We start from the raw sequence: 12,637 nt of genomic DNA on the forward strand, positions 1-12,637 counted from the left end.
TTGGACGTTGTGATTAGCAGCAGATGTTATGGTACGGTGGGCTCGTATTATTAGCCTGGAATCCAAACTGATACTGGAGAATATCAGGTTGTCATGCTATGGGGCTCTCCAGTGAAGGGTGAGAATAATGTTACCGTTTCCGTGATTTAAGAAGCTGCAATGCTGCCCCTCTGTGGTAGTCAGCATTATTATCACTTTACTTTGCAAGTTATCTCTTCTTTATTTTCCAGTCCTGACATGTGGTAATTTTAAAGCCAATATATTTCCATATCATGACAGATATGTAGGATATGTAAGATATGTAATTAGGCGTTGCAAGAGTAACACTATTATATTATTCTACCGTGTGGCCATTTGATATGCAACATATCAATAGTCTTGTCACAATATGCATTCATATTATTTTAGCTAATGAAATAATTTATAAAGCTTTGGCACAGATACCCACAATGTGATGAAATTATTATCTACATCAGTGATGGGCAACTTTAATTGTGGCGGGGCCCACAAAAAAATATGAACTCATCATGAGGGTCTGCAGTGGCTCGCAGGTCTGTGTACCTACACCGTAACCCACACATGCAGTCAGAGCCGGCCCTAACCCTTTTACCCGATACAATTGCAATCAGTGGGTCAGGCGGCGCCCTACTGTCCGATTCATATCGCGTGATTTCTGATGATTGTTCTCGATTATATCGACTGATTGGTTCTGTATGGGGTGACCCTTTTGGGGGAACAAAGCAACATTTGGTTGGGCCGCTAGTTGTCCATCCCTGAACATGCAGTTTATCCCTTCTTATATGTGCAAGCAACTGCTGCCAGCGAGTGGTGGGGCGTAAATCGTAGTTCTTGATTTTGACAGGGTTAATGATATTCGGAATCCTTGGGACGTCCCTACCCTAAAAGCCAAGCATAACCCGTGGTCACGCCTGGTTCTCGACGAGGCTACCCTAACCCGAACTTTAACCATGCATACATTTCAACTTCATTGGGGTAGGGACGTCCCAAGGATCTTGAAAGCAGACCATTTTGAAAGCATGACGTAGAAAGGGGCGGAGATTTTAGTCAATGTGGAAACGCGATAGTCACAGCAGTATCAGCACCAGTAGTTCTGGAAGTTTCTTACATGGTGGCTAGCTCGCGACATGGTGAAAAGCGTGTTTTGAGTAGCCACGATATCTCTGCTCATAAATTGGTTTATTCGGCAGAGAGTGGGATATATTTATGTAACTCCATAGTTTAATAGGTCAAAAAAACCGTGGAGGGTCGGATTTGTAGCTAGCTTGCAGCTGTCAACTGGTTAAGTAGCTAGCCAGCTTCAATCACTTCATTTCAGTGTGGTTGGTTGACAGCCTTTGATATAAGATTAACTGGTGAATTGACGATGTTTTTTTGAATATCAAGCGTTACTTGACAGATACTTGTAATGGGTAAAGACTATTATAAAGTGTTGGGTATACAGAAAGGCGCCTCTGAGGACGAGATAAAGAAGGCGTATCGAAAGCAGGCCCTGCGATATCACCCTGATAAAAACAAGTCCACTGGAGCCGAGGATAAATTCAAAGAGATCGCCGAGGCCTATGATGTCCTCAGCGACGCAAAGAAAAAGGATATATATGACCGATATGGAGAAGAAGGTAACGCATCAACTTTTGGTTCCACACAGTGTGGTGCACCATTGTAACTAACCTAAACTGTCTTGCGCAGTCGACGTTGTCAGGTTTGCCAACTATGTAACGTTACTAGCTGTATCAGCCGTGGCCGTTGTTTTTGACAACTTCTAGCTAACGTTATTTAAATGTTACTGTTTGTTTTTATTTTGAGTGTAGCCCTATAAACTATTGTAGTTATTACATTGGAAGCAACTGAGCGCCGGAAACAGTCAGAGGCGCTACAATTCTCTCGAACTTGCTGGAACTTTCCTGCTTATTCTGAGTTCAAACTGTCAGTGGGGCTAGTTTGTTCACATCACAACGTTAATTCCTTCCTTCTGTCACGTCCGATCATGGTCTGTGACACATTGCAGAACACCTTTTCAGAAACACTGCTCTGTCACAGTGACCCCTGAAGACACAGGTGGAAATGTAACATGCTTAATCATTAGCTTTAGCATTATTAATTTAGAGAGATGGTATGTCTGGAAGTGTTGAAAGTGTGTTGTGAATAAGTGATTCAAAGGGATTTAAAATAAACATTTTGATGTTTGTTCTTGTGTTCTAAAATAGCAATTTTGATGTTGTGTTCACTCTTACAGGCCTGAAGGGGCACACAGCTGGCGGGGGTGGTGGTCCCAATGGCCCCAACAACTACAACTACACCTTCCATGGAGATCCTCACGCCATGTTTACGGAGTTTTTTGGTGGCCGCAGCCCATTCGACCAGTTCTTCGCACGCAACGGGGACGATGACATGGACACTGATGACCCCTTTGCTGCATTTGGTATGGGAGGGATGGGGGGTATGCCGGGTGGAATGGGAGGGTTCCACCAACACCAGAGGTCCTTCAAATCCCGACCAGGGGGTCCCCACGGGGGCCGTGAGAAGAAGAAAGATTCTCCGGTGGTGCACGAGCTGAAGGTGAGCCTGGAGGAGGTGTTCTCCGGCTGCACCAAGAAGATGAAGATCTCCAGGAAGCGGCTGAACCCGGACGGCTGCAGCATGCGCAGCGAGGACAAGATCCTGACAGTGGACATCAAGCGAGGCTGGAAGGAAGGGACCAAGATCACCTTCCCCAGGGAGGGAGACGAGACGCCCACTAACATTCCTGCTGACGTGGTGTTTGTGGTCAAAGACAAACCCCATCCTGTGTTCCGCCGGGATGGCTCCGATATCATCTACCCTGCTAGAGTGTCCCTCAGAGATGTGAGTGCTTGGTCTTTGTGATTTCTTAAACATTATGTCAGTCCTAAACGTAACCCACTAAACTCTTTCACTTGTATTCTCTGAAATCATGGTAATGATATTTCTCTGCTGCTCTCAGGTAGGGTTGGGCGAAATGACCAAAAAATCATGTCGATTTGTTTTGTAACTTATGGGCGATTCACAATATATATTAAAAATATATATATTCTTCTATAAATCAGTGTGGTTGCACCATTTAAAGGTCAGTACACTGCATTTCAAACATTTTAAACAGTCAGGAATAATCTAATGAATTCATGGCTTGTAAAATTATACCTAGGCTAAATGTAAGCCTTCCACAACCCACTAATAATTATATTATAGCAGTTTAACTTGCTTCTTTTCAATAATCACTGATCTGTCTGTATGAAAATGCCCTTTTTGTAAAAAATGTAACCAGAACCATACACAATGAGTGGTTAGCTAATCTTTATATTTAAAGTCTAGCCATCTTGGATCTATTTGCTTGCTAACAAGTTCGAACAGTTTAACTGTTATGAACACACCCTCCTGTCAGTCTCCTACTGTTTGAACAAAATGCTAGCCTGTCCACTTTGTGGCCTACCTACATGGATAAGAAGATGCTTATTTCTCAGAATGAGAACAAGTTGCCAATACGGTATGAAAGTACTAGTATTTACTACCTCCTGTTGCAAGTCCCATACTGTGTTTTTGAATGGGCTTCAAGCTTATATAATCACATTTATGAAAACAAGGTTGTGTGTGTGTGTGTGTGTGTGTGTGTGTGTGTGTGTGTGTGTGTGTGAGAGAAAACAGGCCATGTCTGACTCCCCACAGTCCTATTAGGGTGATTTCTCAGCTGTCTGTCACAGCCTCTTGGTTTACACCAATTAGAGTGCCCGAATGCAAATTTGGATTCTGACCCAACCCACTCCAGGTCAGTGGCTATCATTGTCGGCAGATGAAGACGCAAGTTTGGCTGCCGACCAAGTTATGTGTTTGTTTATTTTAGTAAAATTGTGGGTACAATTCATCCAAGAAAACCACAAGTCCATCCTCTGTAAACTGAAGATTTCTGTGTGTGTGAATAGTATAGTGTGTGGTGGTGAAGATAAAAGTCCTAGAATAAGAAGCATTCGTACTGTTCTTGCTGCACAGCCTGTAGCGAGTCAGAACCAATTATCAGCATTACGTACTAGCGGGTAAGGGCGTTCATAGCCGACCGCTCAGACGGCTCCAGCTAGTTGTTTTTACAATATACACTACCGTTCAAAAGTTTGGGGTCACTTAGAAATGTCTTTGATTTTGAAAGAAAAGCAAACAATTTGGTCCATTAAAATAACATCAAATTGATGAGAAATATAGTGTAGACATTAATGTTGTAAATGACTATTGTAGCTGGAAATGGCAGATGTTTTATGGAATATCTACATAGGTGTACAGAGGCCCGTTATCAGCAACCATCACACCTGTGTTCCAATGTCATGTTGTGTTAGTTAATCCAAGTTTATTATTTTAAAAGGCTAATTTATCATTAGTAAACCCTTTTGCAGTTATGTTAGCACAGCTGAAAACTGTTGTTCCGATTTAAAGAAGCAATAGAATGGGCCTTCTTTAGCCTAGTTGAGTATCTAGAGCATTAGCATTTGTGGGTTTGATTACAGGCTCAAAATGGCCAGAAACAAATAACTTTCTTCTGAAACTCGTCAGTCTATTCTTGTTCTAAGAAATGAAGGCTATTCCATGTGAGAAATTGCCAAGAAACTGAAGATCTTGTACAACGCTGTGTGTACTACTCCCTTCACAGAACAGCGCAAACTGGCTCTAACCAGAATAGGAGTGGGAGGCCCCGGTGCACAACTGAGCAAGAGGACAAGTACATTAGTGTCTAGTTTGAGAAACAGACGCCTTACAAGTCTTCAACTGGCAGCTTCATTAAATAGTAACCACAAAACACCAGTCTCAACGTCAACAGTGAAGAGGCGACTCTGGGATGCTGGCCTTCTAGGCAGAGTTGCAAAGAAAAGGCCATTCTCAGACTGGCCAATAAAAAAATAAATATTAAGATGGGCAAAAAGACACACACTGGACAGAGAAACTCTGCCTAGAAGGCCAGCATCCATCCCGGAGTCGCCTCTTCACTGTTGACGTTGAGACTGGTGTTTTGTGGGTACTATTTAATGACGCTGCCAGTTGAGGACTTGTGAGGCGTAAGGGTTTTCTAATGATAAATTAACCTTTTAAAAGGATAAACTTGGATTAGCTAACATAACGTACCATTGGAACACAGGAGTGATGGTGGCTGATAATGGGCCTCTGTGCGCCTATGTGGATATTCCATAAAAAATCAGCCGTTTCCAACTACAATAGTCATTTACAACATAAACAATGTCTACACTGTATTTCTGATCAATTTGATGTTATTTTAATGGACAAAAAATGTGCATTTCTAAGTAACCCCAAACTTTTGAACGGTAGTATATATCATTATATTCCTATATTGATTTACTCATACCCAATGCCTTTTATCCCACTCAAGAAATAAGATACATAGCCGAAAGAGAGAAGTCTCATTTGAACTGCGGCGTTGTTAGCTTGCCTGCTCGAGTTGACTCACAGGACAGTAAAAACCAGTTAGTTACAGGCTGTTTGATATTTTATATTTAATTGCGCTGTTACTTTTGTTTTACTGAACATGGCCAGCTAGTAGGCCTACTTTTTGAAAATGTTAAGTTTGTTTGTAGACCGGTAAGGTGTCGAAAGGGAGATGTAGTTTTAATGAAACGGTGGTAACGTTTCGGCTGTGTGCTTCTTTTTGGCCGTCAAATACGTTAAACTGGCATATGATATGGTAAGTTAATTCACATGGAAACATATACATTTTAATATATCATATGACTGTGTTTTCATGAATTTGACAATGCAAATTTGAAGCCCATTCTTAGCCTACAAAACGTTTATAAAACACCGACTAGACAGCTAGCACAGTCCGTGGCTAAAATGCACTGCTAGCACCAAACTGAGCATACATTTTCCACAATCATGTCCCATTTTAGAAGGGTCTGCTCTGTGCAAAATTTTGTGAATTGAGACATAAAAAGGGTATCGTTAGAAAAGTTAATTCTCTTACAATAAAATGTCCCAATGTGTTTCAGGGTCCATCTCACCCATTCTGTTCGACCAAACCTCAAATGCAAATATTGAGTTGAAACTGCTTGTTGTCAGAGGAAGAAGTGGTCTTTCATCTTTGTTGTTGTGAGGGGCGTGTGTGTGTGTGAGAGAGAGAGAGGGGGGGTAGGTGCACACAGCACAGATAGTGCGAAGGAGACGAGACCGAAAAGACAGCGTCATGAGAACAAGCGGACATAAACGCTCATAAAAAATAATATCATATGATACAGGCATTTGGAACATCGTGCTAAAACATAATTTCTAATTAATTCGATATATCGCCCAGCCCAACTCCCAGGCCTTATACTCTTTAACTAAAAATATAACACACCTAATTGTGACAATCTGTATTTCTCTCTCCCATCAGGCACTGTGTGGATGCACGGTCAGCGCTCCCACTCTGGACGGCAGGACTGTGACTGTGACCTCCAGAGACGTGGTCAAACCTGGGATGAAGAAGCGTATCGTGGGAGAGGGACTACCCCTGTCCAAGTGCCCAGAGAAGAGGGGGGACATGGTGCTTGAGTTTGTAGTGAAATTCCCTGAAAATCTGGGGCAGAGTGCCCGCGATGCACTGACTCAGATTCTTCCTCCTTGAATGACTAAGTGGCTTTTGAAGACATCTAACAAACACGAAGACAGCCAGTCGTCTTTCTCCATTACAGTTGTCCTTACCCTAGGCCAAAGAACAGAATAGTTGTTTGGGAATTATACCTGTTTATTTTGATTCAAACTTTGATCCAAATTATAATTCAGTTATATATTTAACCACCATGAGATATTGACAGAGTAACATGTTGGTCTCTGTTCTCTGATGTTAGCTGTTCTGTTTGCTTCATAATTTTTTCCTGTTTAATATTATTAAAACATTTAGATTTTATTACCTACATGTCCTATTGACAGTATTCCATTTCCCATTGGAAGGGAAAATAAAGACACTTCTGGGGGACCCAGTGCTAGACATTGGATAATAATGTTTGAGCAGGGGTTGGTCTGGCCATGTAGAGATGACTGGAGCTGGTTGTTATAAGGTCTGAGGGATAGGTAGAGTAGAAGATGCCTGTGGCAAACAGAGCACTGACATGGAATTTGTGTGGTAACCAGTTTTGATAGTGCTTCCAGAATATTTGTTGCAGGCAACTTTTATCAACTATATCTCTCAGGAGCAGTGACACACACCTGAATGTAGATATACTTATAAATACAATGCATACAGTGCCATCGGAAAATATTCAGACCCCTCAACTTTTTCCACATTTTGTTACGTTACAGCCTAATTCTAAAATTGATTAAAGTCGTTTTTTTCCTTATCATTCTACACATAATACACCATAATGACAAAGCAAAAACAGGTTTTTAGAAATCTTTTAGAATAAATAAAAAAACATAACATTTACATAAGTATTGTGGCCCTTTATTCAGTACTTTGTTGAAGCACATTTGGCAGCGACTACAGCCTCGAGTCTTCTTGGGTATGATGATACAAGCTTGGCACACCTGTATTTGGGCAGTTTCTCCCATTCTTCTCTGCAGATCCTCTCAAGCTCTGTCAGGTTGGATGGGGAGCGTTGCTGCACAGCTATTTTCAGGTCTCTCCAGAGATGTTTGATCGGGCTCTGGCTGGGCCACTCAAGGACATTCAGAGACTTGTCCCGAAGCCACTCCTACGTTGTCTTGGCTGTGTGCTTAGGGTCGTTGTCCTGTTGGAAGGACAACAACCCCTTCGCCCCAGTCTGAGGTCCTGAGCGCTCTGGAGCAGGTTTTCATCAAAGACCTCTCTGTATTTTGCTCTGTTCATCTGTGCCTCGATCCTGACTAGTCTCCCAGTCCCTGCTGCTGAAAAACATCCCAACAGCATGATGATGATGCTGCCACCACCATGCTTCACCGAAGGGATGGGGTTAGGTTTCCTCCAGACGTGGCGCTTGGCATTCAGGCCAAAGAGTTCAATTTTGGTTTCATCAGACCAGAGAATCTTGTTTCTCATGGTCTGAGAGTCTTTAGGTGCCTTTTGGCAAACTCCAAGTGGGCTGTCATGTGCCTTTTTTATTGAGGAGTGGCTTCCGTCTGGCCACTCTACCATAAAGGCCTGATTTGGTGGAGTGCTGCATGGATGGTTGTCCTTCTGGAAGGTTCTCCCATCTCCACTTAGGAACTCTAGAGCTCTGTCAGTGACCATCTGGTTCTTGGTCACCTCCCTGACCAAGGCCCTTTTCCCCTGATTGCTCAGTTTTGCTGGGGGGCCAGCTCTAGGAAGAGTCTCGGTGGTTCCAAACTTCTTCCATTTAAGAATGATGGAGGGCACTGTGTTCTTGGGGACCCTTTTTGGTACCCTTCCCCAGATCTATGCCTTGACACAATCCTGTCTCGGAGCTCTACGGACAATTCCTTCAACCTCATGGCTTGGTTTTTGCTGTGACATGCACTGCCAGCTGTGAAACCTTTTTACAGACAGTTATGTGCCTTTCCAAATCTAATCAATTGAATTTACCACAGGTGGACTCCAAGTTGTAGAAACATCTCAAGGATGATAAATGGAAACAAGATGCACCTGAGCTCAATTTCGAGTCTCATAAAAGGGTCTGAATACTTATGTAAATAAGGTATTTCTGTTTTCTAAGTTTAATACATTTGGTAACATTTAAAAAAAACTGTTTTTGCTTTGTCATTATGGGGTATTGTGTGTAAATTGCTGAGGATTTTTTATTTAATCCATTTTAGAATAAGACTGTAACGTAACAAAATTTGGAAGAAGTCCAGGGGTCTGAATATATCTTTGGTGTTACCGGTATTATTTTGCAGTGAGGTATGCGAGAGATTCTGAAACTGAGTTATGTTGGGAAAATAGAATTCAGAAAATTATTTCAGCTTAAATGGGAGGGGCAAAACTGGGGATTATTGAGCACAACTTGCAAATCATGTTCAAACTAACCCAGAGAATGAGGTATGAATAAACATTTTTAGGAATTCACTCCAGGCAACTCCCTACAGATTCCACATACTTGATACACTACATGTCCAAAAGTGAGTGGACAACCCTTCAAATGAGTGGATTTGGCTATTTCAGGCACACTCATTGCTGACGGGTGTATTAAATCGAGCACACAGCTATGCAGTCTCAATAGACAAACATTGGCAGTAGAATGGCCCATACTGAAGAGCTCAGTGACATTCAATGTGGCACCGTCATAGGATGCCAACTTTCCAACAAGTCAGTTTGTCAAATTTCTGCCCTGCTAGAGCTGCCCCAGTCAACTGTAAGTGCTGTTGTTGTAAAGTGGAAACATCTAGGAGCAACAACAGCTCAGCCCTGAAGTAGTAGGCCACACAAGCTCACAGAACAGGGCCACTGAAGCAGGTACAAATCGTCTGTCCTCGGTTGCAACACTCGCTACTGAGTTTCAAACGGCCTCTGGAAGCAAAGTCAGTACAATAACTGTTCGAGAGCTTCATGAAATGGGTTTCCATGGCCGAGCAGCCACACAAGATCACCATGCGCAATGCTAAGCGTCGGCTGGAGTGGTGTAAAGCTCACCACCATTGGACTCTGGAGCAGTGGAAACACGTTCTCTCAAGTGATGAAACACGCTTCACCTGGCAGTCCGATGGACAATCTGGGTTTGGCGGATACCAAGAGAACGCTACCTGCCCGATTGCATAGTGCCAACTGTAAATAATGGTCTGGGGCTGTTTTTCATGGTTCGGGCTAGGCCCCTTAGTTCCAGTGAAGGGAAATCTTAACGCTACAGCAGACAATGACATGCTAGACGATTCTGTGCTTCCAACTTTGTGGCAACAGTTTGGGGAAGGCCCTTTCCTGTTCCAGCGTGACAATTCCCCCGTGCACAAAGCAAGGTCCATACAGAAATGGTTTGTCGAGATCAGTGTGGAAGAACTTTACTGGCCTGCATAGAGCCCTGTCCTCAACTCTATTGAATACCTTTGGTATGAATTGGCACGCCGATCCAGGTCTAATCGCCCAACATCGGTGGAAAGCCTTCCACCGATGCCTTCCTCACTAATGCTCTTGTGGCTGAATGCTGCGGGGACTTGCTTCCAATGTTCCAACATCCGGTGGAAAGCCTTCCCAGAAGAGTGGAGGCTGTTATAGCAACAAAGGGAGGGACCAAGTCCATATTAATGCCTATGATTTTGGAATAAGATGTTCATCAAGCAAGTGTCCACATACTTTTGGCCATGTAGTGTAGCTTCTCCAGTTGTATAGATTTTAGTTATTCAAGGGCACGTTATCTATTTTGTGCCAAATGTCACGTCACGTATGTGAGATTGACCTCGTTTGTGTGTGTATATAGACAAACGTGCACCATCTTATTGTGAAATACTATAAGAAGATGGTGTGATGTGTTTTGACCTCTGTAGGACCCCTTACATTTGAGGATCACTATTGTTGTAAGTATGATGAACTTGTATTCCCATTCTCCAGTGAAACTTGTAGGTGTGTTTACTCTGCAGTGACTCTTTAGAAGCTGTTCAAAATGGCAGTGCATTTTAGCTGTTTAAATTCTCTCTTTAACTCTGTTAAAGCTGTGAAACTAATATCTACTGCTACTTCGGAACCTCTATGCAAACCATTTCTGTTAGATAATCTTCATCCTTTTTATTTTGTCATATCCTGTACTTCTTACACGCTGCAGAGCAAACAATGACGTGTCTAATATGGCTGCGTTTAGACGGGCCCCAATTCTGAGCTTTTTTCCCACTAAATTGTATTTTGACCAATCAGATCAGCTCTGAAAAAGAACTGCTGCGAAAAGATCTGATGTGATTGGTCAAAACACCAAATTAATGGAAAAAATATCAGAATTGGACTGCCTGTGTGAACGCAGCCTACAGTATGTAGTGAACTGATTTTTGAAGCACATTGTTTGAGATAAAGCAAGCCTAAGCATCTGTGGTAAATAAGAAAATCATTCCAAAAATGACAGTTGACAAACTGTAAAATGAGTCAGTTGTATTGTTAAAATATGTCTGAATTATTTGAATAATGTTACATTTTCAAGTACTTGAAATACATATTTTAACCTGGGGTGCATTCATTACGCTGATTCTGTTGCAAAATGTTTAATCTGTTGCACGAAAGGTTTACGCCAAACGGAAAATGTTTTGTAACAAATTGTTTTTATTGGACGAATTCAGGTAGGTCCTGCACCGTTTCGCGCTGTTTGGTTCTCAAACGCTAAATGGTTTCCATTGCGAGATGTAATGAATTTGATTGTCATTGAGGTTGTAATGATCAGTCAACACTTACCCATTTAAAATTCCAATCCAGGTGGAGTTCCACTCTTAATTAATTTTAACCGATAAATGTGGTTTAACATGAATGTAGAGATGTGTAATCTCGGTTTAACTTTTTTGTTAAAGAAATATTTGCTTCATTTGCAAATGTTTTCCTTTGATGGAAAAGTTTAAATAGTTTTTATAAAATTTGCAGACATTCTGTATTATTATTATTATTATTATTATTGTTATTATTAAACACCCAGAATTTTATTTGACAAATAGGTGTTAGCAATCTGCTTTTAATTTGTATGAAACTGAAATTTTTTATTTTATTTGTCCTATCCTTTGAACAAATGAGGTCCCCTTGGCATTTTGTGGTATTTTAGTTGTTGCAAAGACTGGCAAACTTGTAAATATCAAATAAAATTGTACAAAATGATGTAGTTCTGTCTTATTTAGGCCCATGTCAAAGTTTTAAAGTAACCGAGTGGATTTAGTTCTGCCCTACGTGGGGCGCAAACCAGCTACTTTTTGCTTTCCTGCACACTGACTCGGTATCAAATTTTATTGGTCACCCCCTGTATATAGCCTCGTTATTGTGTTACTTTTTATAATTTTTTTACTTTAGTGTATTTGCACTGTTGGTTAAGGGTTTGTAAGTAAGCAGTTCACGGTAAGGTCCACACTTGTGGTATTCGGCGCATGTGACAAAGTTTGATTTGATTTAACAACACAATTATTTTACACATGCACAATTTTTGCCAACTAGGGACTAGCTAACTGGATTATGGTCAAAGCACCATTGTAACGGATTGCATTTTGTTCTACCTGGAGCAGATTGTCAAACAAGCAATCTTCTGAAAAACACATCCACATCCAGGGGTTAAACGGAGCGAGAGACATATGGGAACTGAATCTGTTACAAGTTAGAATCAAAAGCTGAGCATTTTTAGTAAAAGCCTGTCTGCCATCTATACTAGATAGATTATAAAATGCATTACAGGCAGTGTAGATTAATTATTCATGCCAGGAGGACTATTGGAATTCCTAGGACAGAGGGTTTAAAAAACCTGCCTTACAGTAGGGGGCATCAAAGAGGCGAGAGACGAGGAGAGGAATCCTCTAGTGGAGGAGGCCATTATACAGTGCTGAAGTTCCACCCCTGCTGTCGTCAATTGTTACCACAGCCGCAAAGTAATAAACCCCGCCTGTTTCTACTATTACTCTTCTTAAAATCTGATTTTAAACCTAACCTTAACCTCACTGCTAACCTTATTCCTAACCCCAAACATAAATAAAAACCAAAAAGCTCATTTTTGTTTTCCATTTTTTTTTTCTCTCGACATAGCCAATTTGTACTTTG

The 12,637-nt window shown here is 41.6% G+C and overlaps 1 protein-coding gene across 1 annotated transcript; it reads left to right on the forward strand.

The window, feature by feature from the left end:
- The first annotated feature begins 1,057 nt into the window (after window positions 1–1,057).
- On the forward strand, window positions 1,058–6,920 carry LOC115204197 (dnaJ homolog subfamily B member 1-like). Its single transcript, XM_029769583.1, has 3 exons — window positions 1,058–1,637; window positions 2,255–2,862; window positions 6,401–6,920. The coding sequence occupies exons 1-3, from the start codon at window positions 1,427–1,429 to the stop codon at window positions 6,629–6,631; spliced, it is 1,050 nt and encodes a 349-aa protein (XP_029625443.1). The 5' UTR covers window positions 1,058–1,426; the 3' UTR covers window positions 6,632–6,920.
- The last annotated feature ends 5,717 nt before the right edge of the window (window positions 6,921–12,637 follow it).

This window comes from Salmo trutta, chromosome 1, assembly GCF_901001165.1.
Source record: "Salmo trutta chromosome 1, fSalTru1.1, whole genome shotgun sequence".
NCBI lineage: Eukaryota > Metazoa > Chordata > Actinopteri > Salmoniformes > Salmonidae > Salmo > Salmo trutta.

Excerpts from the sequence above, each read along its gene's own strand:
- LOC115204197 (XM_029769583.1), top strand. The coding sequence starts at position 1,427 with ATGGGTAAAGACTATTATAAAGTGTTGGGTATACAGAAAGGCGCCTCT. Across the intron at positions 1,638-2,254 it reads TGACCGATATGGAGAAGAAG|GCCTGAAGGGGCACACAGCT; the intron begins GTAACGCATCAA and ends TCACTCTTACAG. Across the intron at positions 2,863-6,400 it reads CTAGAGTGTCCCTCAGAGAT|GCACTGTGTGGATGCACGGT; the intron begins GTGAGTGCTTGG and ends CTCTCCCATCAG.